The sequence below is a fragment of the Wolffia australiana genome, chromosome 4 (genome assembly GCF_029677425.1).
Source record: "Wolffia australiana isolate 7733 chromosome 4, ASM2967742v1".
Classification (NCBI taxonomy): Eukaryota; Viridiplantae; Streptophyta; class Magnoliopsida; order Alismatales; family Araceae; genus Wolffia; species Wolffia australiana.
In genome coordinates, this window is record NC_135838.1 from 12,301,554 (window position 1) to 12,310,811 (window position 9,258).

Genomic DNA, 9,258 nt, shown 5'->3' on the forward strand with positions numbered 1-9,258 from the left:
CTCTATGGAATATAAGGATGATGGATAATAAGAAAGTGGTCTACCAATCCATCAATGAAAAGACGGTTGATTAATTTATTTAGTGTCCAAAAACAGAATATTCTTACTTTAGTGATGATTATATCAATTATTTTACTCTAGAGGCAAAACTCCCCCATGCATGGGTTCAATAATGTAACCCATCATTTTCTCTTTAGTGGAGGCAGCAATGTGAGGAAGAACTCAACGGTTCATAGAACTCTAATGGCCCAATAACAGCTATTGAATGGCTTCTGGATAGCATCCTTGTTTGGAGGGCAAGGAATTTTACTTCTGCTGAAAGCAAAGTTCACCTGCCTCTAAGTCAGAGTTCGGTAGTGTCTCCATCAAAATGTTTCAACAATAAGCGAGAACCAAAACCGTGGGCTTCACCTAATACAGTCTCCTAGGAGCAGGTTTATATTTCTATCCAAGTGAGCATTCTCTCTTACTCCAGGATCGTTTCTTGCTTCCGATATTTACATAGAAAACGACATCTTAAAATTGACAGAGAGTGGGACCATCTTCACTGGCTGATAGGTGCTGGCGCCATCTTTATAGAACGATATTAAAAATAATCGGAGTCTCTCTCTCTCTCTCTCTCTCTCTCTCTCTCTCTCTCTGCATGTCGGTGTATCTAAACTCAACTATCTCGTTCTCTTCTCTCTCGTCACCTCCAGCTCAATGACTATCATCAGTTCTTCGAATTCATCGCTGGTATGGTTTCAAACTCTGTGTTTTTCCAGATAATGTGGTTCATCTGAATCTTCTTCTCTGAATTCTGCAGATATGTGCTGCCGGGTTGGAGAATGGTGACGAGAGAAGAACAGTTGACAAAGCATGGGAAGCTCCGCTTCTACCATTGTCAGCAGATGAACGAAGACATGCAGCCAATTTCATCCGGGGTGGCCTCTGCAGGAGCTTGAAGACGGTGATCTTCACGCCCAGACTCAATCTTTTGTTACCTCTCGGACCAGTGGCTATCCTCGCCAGCAGATTAAGTCGGAATAGTGTGAGTATCTGCTCTCAGAAGGTGGAGTTTGCATGCGAAGTATCCCAAGAGCTTGACATTTTCTTCAGGGTCTGGTCTTCATCCTTAGCTTGCTCGGCATGATTCCCGTGGCCGAGCGCATTGGTTACTCCACTGAGTGAGTTTCATTTCGTCTCTTGGAATTAGTTATTGGTTCCTGCGATAATCATTGTTCTTGTGTTACAGACAGCTCGCCTTCTTCACCGGATCCACCGGTAATGCCCCAAATCTTCTCTATCTTCCTGTTAATTCTGCTAAAAAGATCAAATTTTATCTGGGATCCTGTTGATTCATCCAGATGTGTGAAATCCCTTCTGGGTTCCTATTAGTAGATCTGTGGGCTTCAAATCTCTTCTAGATTCCTACAAATCCATCTGGGGGCTTCAAATCTTGTCTGGGTTCTTATTAATTCATCAAAAGGCTTCAATTCTCTCATGGGTTCCTTTAATTCATCTGGAGACATAAAATCTTTTCTGGTTTCCAATTCATTGAAATCTTATCTAGGCTCTAACTAATTCACCAAATGGCTTCAAATCTCTTTTGGATTCCTTTCATTCATATGAGGCTTCAAGTCACATCTGGGTTCAAATTCATTGAAATCTTCTCCGGGCTCTTATGAATTTATCTGAACCTTAAAATCTCTTCTGGGTTCTAGTTAATTCATCCGGAAGCTTCAGATCTTATCTGGGTTCTTATTCATTCATCTGAGAGTCAAATCTTTTTCATTCATCCGAAGCTCAAAGTCTCTTCTGGGTTCTTGTAACTTAAAAATCTAGATACTTGATGAAGATCCACGTTTATTAACGCAATCCCAAGAATCACAGTCGGGGGATTGCTTAACTGTACATTCGGAAACGCCACGGAGGTGGTGATATCGATCTTCGCGCTCAAGAACGGGATGACCCGCATCGTTCAACAGTCCCTGCTGGGATCGATCCTGTCGAACATGCTGCTTGTTCTCGGATTCGCCTTCTTCAGCGGCGGTGTGGTCACGAAGAAGACCCAGTTCTTCAATAAGGTAGCATCATTGTAAAATTTCAGTGCTTTAATTCTCCATTGATTCATTCATTGGTTCATTTGGTCGTCTTTCTGCGCAGGCGTCGGCCGTCCTAAGCTCGGGGATGCTGTTAATGGCAGTCATGGCGCTTCTTCTTCCTGCTGTTCTTCACTCCACCCGCACAGAAGCTCACTTTGGAGATTCAGAGCTCTCTCTCTCTAGATTTAGCAGCGTAATTATGCTCATGGGCTACGCGGGTTATCTTGTTTTCCACCTGAAGAGCCACCAAAGCCCAACCGATTCAAAGAACGAGGTATGAGAGGATTGCTGTCTTGTTCATGATCATGAATTGCTCTTTAATTGAATCTTTCTCTCTTTATCTCTCTTTCTTAAATTGGATTCAAGGGAGCTGTTGAAGGCATTGAGGAGTCGAACGAGGAAGGAGTCTCGGAGATTTCCATGTGGGAAGCTATCATTTGGCTTGGGATTTTTACTGGGTGGATCTCTGTGATATCAGAGTATCTGGTGGATGCTATAGAGGTCGCAAATGGTTTATTTTAGGAATCACTGGATTGTAAAAGTGATAATTAATGTAAAACATGGAATTTGATGGATTTAATGAAGAAATGGAGCTAAAAACTGGCTGTTTATCTGGCAGGGAGCCGCAGAAGAGTGGAACATGCCAGTTGCATTTATCAGCACAATTTTGCTGCCAGTCGTGGGAAATGCTTCTGAGCATGCGTCGGCAATCATGTTTGCCATGAAGGGAAAACTTGTGAGTGAATTTATTATAATTCCTCATGGAATATGATTAAATTCTATTGATAATAACCTTATTGATGTGCAGGATCTAACTCTTGGCATTGCAATTGGATCATCCACCCAGATATCAATGTTTGGGGTTGGTCCATTTTACTACAGTGCAAAATTAAAATATTTTCATGAAAATTTTAGTTCGATATATTGTCTGATTTAATGTGAATAGATTCCGTTTGCGGTGCTTGTGGGATGGATGTTAGGGCACCCCATGGACTTGAATTTTCAGTTGTTTGAGACGGCGGTGTTGTTCATCACAGTGGTAGTGGTGGCCATCCTTCTTCAGGTTTTGAGTTACTCCCTCTTATTTTCTGATGATTTCTTGTGTTATTGCTCATGGGTAACTTTTTGATTTCTAAATTTTAATATTTAGTCAACTTTTGAATACTTTAATAGAGTCCAATGTTTTTCTGATTTGCATATTTTTCTTTCGTTTACTATCTTTTTGATATGTCCAACGGAAAATCCTTGTTTTTTGTACCGTGTAAGTCGTGCAATGAAAATGCGTGTTCTCTTTTAGGTGGTTCTCTTTTCCTTTTTTTCATTGATAACCTGAAATATCTCATATTGTATGGTGCAATCCTAATCTAGAGTTGATCATAATTATCCACCATTCCCACGAAAGCTTAGTTAACTTTGCCGGATCTAAATTGAGTCAGCTGATTAGATTAATCTGTCTAAAGTTCAAAGCTATTTTCAATCCTCTATCATGGTTCCGCCACAATTATATTCTTGATTTTTCCTCAAAACCAGATAATTCAGGCTGATTGCTGGATTCTTAATTATCATTCTCCATGTTTGATGATGAGATCTTACTTTTTCTGACACATCTCCATTCTACTACTGTATTTCCCTTATTTGTTTTTGGGTTTCAAATTAACGAAAGACAGTGGAATTATGAAATATTTTCTGCACTGTCTCCAGGAAGGGAACTCCAATTACTGCAAAGGGATGCTTCTTGTTCTGTGCTACATGATCGTCGCCGCCAGTTTCTTTGTCCATGTGGATGCATTACCTCATTCCGAGTCAGTAGCTTCATCAGGAATCTTGTGCAGAGCATTTCAACTTCTTTAACCTTAAAAATTATGGCCATCTCCTTCATTCTTTCTGGGGAAAGTTCATCTCAAGCTTGTTCGTCAGCATCACAATTTTTTCTCTTTGACATGACCTTCACAGTAAATCATGAATAAGAGAGAAGTGAGAATCTAAGAGGCCATCTTCTCCCTATACAGCACCTTCCCCTGTAACAGATAGTCTGTGAAGTAGATGAGAAATCATAAACCTTGTGGACAAAGAATGTACAAGGAGATGTTTAACTTATATTCTCAATATCTGTATGTGTATATTTTGACTAAGGTGTGTGAAGTTGTTCTGTCTACGGAAGTTTCTGATGTCGTTTGACAAATGACTCCACGAGAGGGTTGACCAGTTCGGGGGCCTCGTCCTGCAGCACAAACAGAGGTTTCTTAACAAACAATGAGATGGAAACATAGATGAATGGATGGATTGATGGACAGACAGACTTGCAGATGGATGGATGGATGGATGGAAGGGGGGGGGGCAGATAATTGGTGGATGGACTCACGTATAGATGGAGGGATGAATGGGTGGATGCGGAAGGATTGATGGACAGAAGGATGGATGCATGGATGCACGGAAGGGTGGATGGATTGCGGGATGGTTGAATAGATAAATGAATAATGGATGGATGGGTGGATGGACAAAGGAATAGATGGATGGGTGGGTGGATGAATGGGTAGATGGAACGAAAGATGGTTGTATGGATGCACAAGAGTGATGGATGGATGGGTGGATGGTCAAAGGGATAAATGGATGTACAGGTGGGCATGCAAGAGGATAGATGGACTGAGAGACATACAAATGGAGGGATGGACGGGCAACCAGATGGACAGACAGGAAGACATACAAATGGAGCGATCGAGGGGTGGAAAGTCCAGCGGATGGACAGACAGACAGACAATAGGATGTAGGGATGGGTGGATTGACAGAGGGATGGATGGATGGAAAGATAGACTGATATTTATAGAGAGAGAAAGAGACCTGCGGGCAATGTCCAACATTAGGGAGAACAACAAAGTCCTCAACTGTGTCAAAGTCCCCATAGGCCCTGCCCAGCTCAATGGGCTCCCATGGATCCTTCTCACCCCAGGCCACCAGAACAGGGCACTGAAACCACAGAAGAAGGTAATTCACTGGGATGATAAACAGTTTTGCAAAGAGCACCAAGGAAGTTACCTTCACTTGGGGGAAGAGTTCTTCAGGCAGAGGGCCTCCCGAGTAACAGATAAACTCAAGGAAGACTTCTGCAGCCCCTGGCTCGAGTCCTGGCTGAAGAATGCTCTGCACTAGCTCGTCGGTGACCTTGGAAGGGTCGTGATAACACTGAAAGAGGGTCGAAAAAATTATATCAACATCTGTAGAATAGAATATTTATGAAGCTTTTAGATGAGCTACCTGGGTGAGAATGTTCTTTACGGACTCCGGTCTGGCCACAGAGTTGAAGAAGAACTTTCCCAGAACAGTGTCCCTGATTTGTGGGTTTTCTTGCAGTTAAGTTTCTCATTGGGTAAATAAAATACTACAATTCAAGGAAAAAAACAGACCACATAGTTACCTAAGAAGGTTCTGGAATGATCTTATAAACGGTCTTGCAATCCATGGCTGCTTCTTGATATGAAGCATCCGCAGGGATATGTTCAAAACAACAAGCCCCCTACATAATTTTGGATCTGCAATCGCAGCCTGAAGACCAACGACTCCTGAAAAGAGAGCGTGAGGCAAATCTACCTAAAATCTTATGGGGACTAAATCATTTTGAAAAGCAGACAAATGTACCTCCAATCGAATTACATATAAAGAATGCTTGTTCTTTCACGACATCGGTACAAAAGTCATTAATTTGAGATGCCCATGTATCAAAGGTATAAAATGTATCAACGCCGACGTCTCGGGGGTTTGGCTTTCCAGAGTAACCATAGCCGATAAGATCAATGGCAAAAACTCTATGAGTTTTAGCAAGGTACGGAATATTCTTACGCCAATGATCACTGCAAAAAGAAAGATTTAAACAAACGAATCTTAGGGACATTATAAAAAATAAATAAAAAGAAAAGCTCCAGAAAATGACAAAAATGCTCTCATCACTAATGCCGTCTCAGAAGGTTTTATTCCATACATGTCAAAGAGTCGGTTCAGATCTGTGGAATTAGATAAAAAATGATTAAAATTGTTCAAAGATCCAAGTGATTAAGATGTCTTTCGAGAGGACTTGCACTAAATAGATAGTAGTGAACATGATGAGTTGAGAATTAATATCCCCCCTCATACTCCAGATAATCAATATTTCAATGCGCCTAAAACGAAGAGCGCAGAAGTTCCGCCCAAGTAGAACAGGCAGCCAAAGAAGTTAAAACGATTTTGTGCCTTATGAAGTTTCAGAGAATTGACGATTAAGGAAGAGTAAAGGAGTAATTCCCATCAATGAAACGAGCATGAAATTGGGACGCTCACCTATTCGCCCCAAAACCATGAATTAACACTAACGCGGGACCCGAATCTCCGGCGAATTGATAGCGAATAGGATAACCTCTCCAGTTCCACGCGCTGTGGCGAAGACAAAAATAAAAATTAAGATAAATAAAATGATAACAATCAAGACATTGATGACATTACGAGCAAATTTGAGCACGAATCTAAACCATTGCATTATACGATGAACTGGGATGATACCTGCCTATAATAAACTTGAAAATATAATGAATGGAATAAGATCATACGACGAATTCCACAAACACAATCTCGTCCTCGCAAGACATAAAATTCCCCAAAAAGCAACCAAATATTGATCGAGAAGAAAATTAAGAAAAAACATAGCAAACCCATAAACGCGGAAAGCATAAAAACGAAATGAAAGAATCACCCAGTCTGAAATTCGGCCTTCTCAACAACTTTCTCAACTGTGGCTTTCCCATCTGAAATCTTCTTTACGTCCACCTCATCAACGGAAGACGCCATCATTCGAGGAGAGGCTCTCCCGAGGTTTCGATATTGAACGCATCGCCCTCCCTGTGCGCGCCATGGAGGAGAACGAACTACAGGAAGCCGAGAGGACGAGCAGGAGGAAGAGAGCGGAGAAATTGCGTTCGCCATCTCTCTCTCTCCCTCACTCTCTCTCTGTTCGAAGAAGGAGAGAGTATAAATTACCAGATTTAACGACAGCCTCAAGAAAAAAAAGAATCTGGTGGCTGAATTTAAAGACACGATTACCTGGATTTAAGGGGACCTAGTGCATGGACTAGTTCTTGCCTGTCCAAAAACTGGTGTCGGATGACGATATCAGGACGGATGCTGAACGGGATATCGGTAGCTGGAAATGGGATATTTTCCTTCACCGATATCCCGAAACTGGATGATGATAGCGAATAATGTTATCTGTTCCGATATTGACTAGTGGATGACGATATCGGAAATTGGCGGTGGGTAGCAGCTTTTTCTGACATCCAACTTATTATTTAAAATGTATTTACATATTTTTTCATGTGAGTAGGGAAAAATATAAATAACTAACTAATTTAGTGAACCTTCACTGTCTTAAGTCTATGAATATATATATATAATTATAATTATGTTAATTTATTCTAATACAACAATACTAGTTCATCGTGTAATTAGGTTAATTTTGAATCATGTATTATCACTATTGTGTATATGAGTTCCCACTTCACCTCCACATGTAACAAGCCTGGTCAACAATGGACAAAATTAATTGGAAAAACAGCCCACTCAAGAACCAAGGTGAGACGACCATGGCTGATGTTAGCAGATAACCTCTTAGCCTAGCCAGGATTAAACTATATTGAAGTGTGCAATAAGTCTCATAGAGAAGCAGACTACAGAAAAACAGTCTATCAAACTATTTGTTAAAATTTATTTGTTAAAACAGTCTATGGGATAATGTCTCTTTACAAAAGAACCAATATCCAGATATCAGTATCCAAAATTTGTTTTGTTGATTATCTGATGGCATTGAATGGCAAACCCTAGCATGGAAGCAGGTGGGATGGTTATTTTGTCTCAGGACAAAAAATCCGTCCCGTCTAGTTGCTTCATACATTGAATGGATGGAAACTGGCTAGGATGTACGGCTGACGATTAGAAATGGATGAACATTTTAGGTGCCATCCGTCATCCCTCCCATTCTGCTTCATCATCAAAGTCCACCCACTTAAAAGACATACTTGAACTATGAATGAGGTTGACAAAGAGAGTGATATATTAAGAGAGTTTGAAAGATACTTTTAGAGAGAAATGGATGATGAACAAGATTGACACAGAGAGAATGATATATTAAGAGAAAGAATTAAAGAAAATGAGAGAGAGCTTCAGAGAGAGATGAAGGATGAACAAGATAGACGGAGAGAATGTGAGATTACAGAGATAAATATTGAGAGTGAATTATATTAGATTAAAAGAGATTGCAATAGATTTAGAGAGAGAGGTTGAAAAAGACTAGGATAGATTTAAAGAGAGATTACAATAATGCAAGTGATGGAAAGAGACATGGGGAGAGATAAAAAGACAGAGAGATATAAGAAGGGAGAGAAATGGAAAGAGAGAGAAATGGGAAGAGAGTTATGCAACCTAGAAATCTGATGACCAAAAATAGATTTTTTGATGTACTTACCTAAGAGTAAGACGAATGGACATACCTGACAGGTGGTGGCATAATGTTGAGTTGACAGAGAAATAACCCCCCTTGATATGTATTGAGGAAAGAGGGAAGACTGACGAGGGATGCCACTAGAGGAAAGAAAAAGAGAGATTATAAAAGTCAAAACCCTAATTCAAAGTCTCCTAATTATAGGAGTATTTATAAAATGAAAACTTAACACAAAACAAAATAAAATAACATAAAATGCCTTGTCATGGCCCTAAATTAGTGGTTCTATATGTGACATCACCCCCACTTAAGGCCATGACAATATGTCCAGTGGTGGGCCGTCAAACATTATGAATTACATCAGATCAAATTACACAAATAGACTCAGAGAAAGAGATCGCAGATGTATCAAGTGTCAACAAACTATAACTGATTTAATGAGCCATTCGCAGTTTTACAGTCTGAATTTGTTCATACTTACACATGCATGGCTTAATCTTTGAGACAAGCGTATGACTACTGGCAGGATCAACCAGGTAGCATTCCTCTGACGATGCCCGCACGCCAGGCCCCCGATCCCCGCCCGCACCTCGCAATCTCTCTTTAAATCTAAAATTTTCCCACCGAGAGCAATTGAGATGCAGACTAACTGAGATGCAGACATATGAGAAACTTTACCATTCTATGTGCAGCTTCAAGTGCTTGAGCCACATTCCT

At 40.5% G+C, this 9,258-nt stretch overlaps 2 protein-coding genes across 3 annotated transcripts; one reads left to right on the plus strand and one right to left on the minus strand.

Annotated features, from left to right (window-relative positions):
- Positions 1-587: 587 nt before the first annotated feature.
- On the plus strand, positions 588-4,237 carry LOC144701972 (vacuolar cation/proton exchanger 3-like). 2 transcript variants are annotated; one of them, XR_013581158.1, is made up of 11 exons: positions 588-735; positions 806-1,030; positions 1,099-1,166; positions 1,235-1,263; positions 1,873-2,066; positions 2,146-2,358; positions 2,451-2,585; positions 2,704-2,820; positions 2,893-2,946; positions 3,065-3,147; positions 3,786-3,923. XR_013581158.1 is itself a non-coding variant. In XM_078573809.1 (11 exons), the coding sequence occupies exons 1-11, from the start codon at positions 703-705 to the stop codon at positions 3,933-3,935; spliced, it is 1,335 nt and encodes a 444-aa protein (XP_078429935.1). In that variant the 5' UTR covers positions 588-702; the 3' UTR covers positions 3,936-4,237. The 2 variants fall into 2 exon arrangements, 1 of the variants encoding a protein (XP_078429935.1); XM_078573809.1 differs by having other exon boundaries at positions 3,031-3,147; positions 3,786-4,237.
- Positions 4,125-7,095, minus strand: LOC144701973 (alpha/beta-Hydrolases superfamily protein). The gene is made up of 8 exons (XM_078573810.1): positions 6,802-7,095; positions 6,393-6,485; positions 5,718-5,929; positions 5,497-5,641; positions 5,337-5,409; positions 5,118-5,264; positions 4,923-5,048; positions 4,125-4,305 (listed from the first exon to the last, which is right to left on the minus strand). Exons 1-8 carry the CDS (start codon positions 7,029-7,031, stop codon positions 4,237-4,239), a joined length of 1,095 nt encoding a protein of 364 aa, XP_078429936.1. The 5' UTR covers positions 7,032-7,095; the 3' UTR covers positions 4,125-4,236.
- Positions 7,096-9,258: the final 2,163 nt, after the last annotated feature.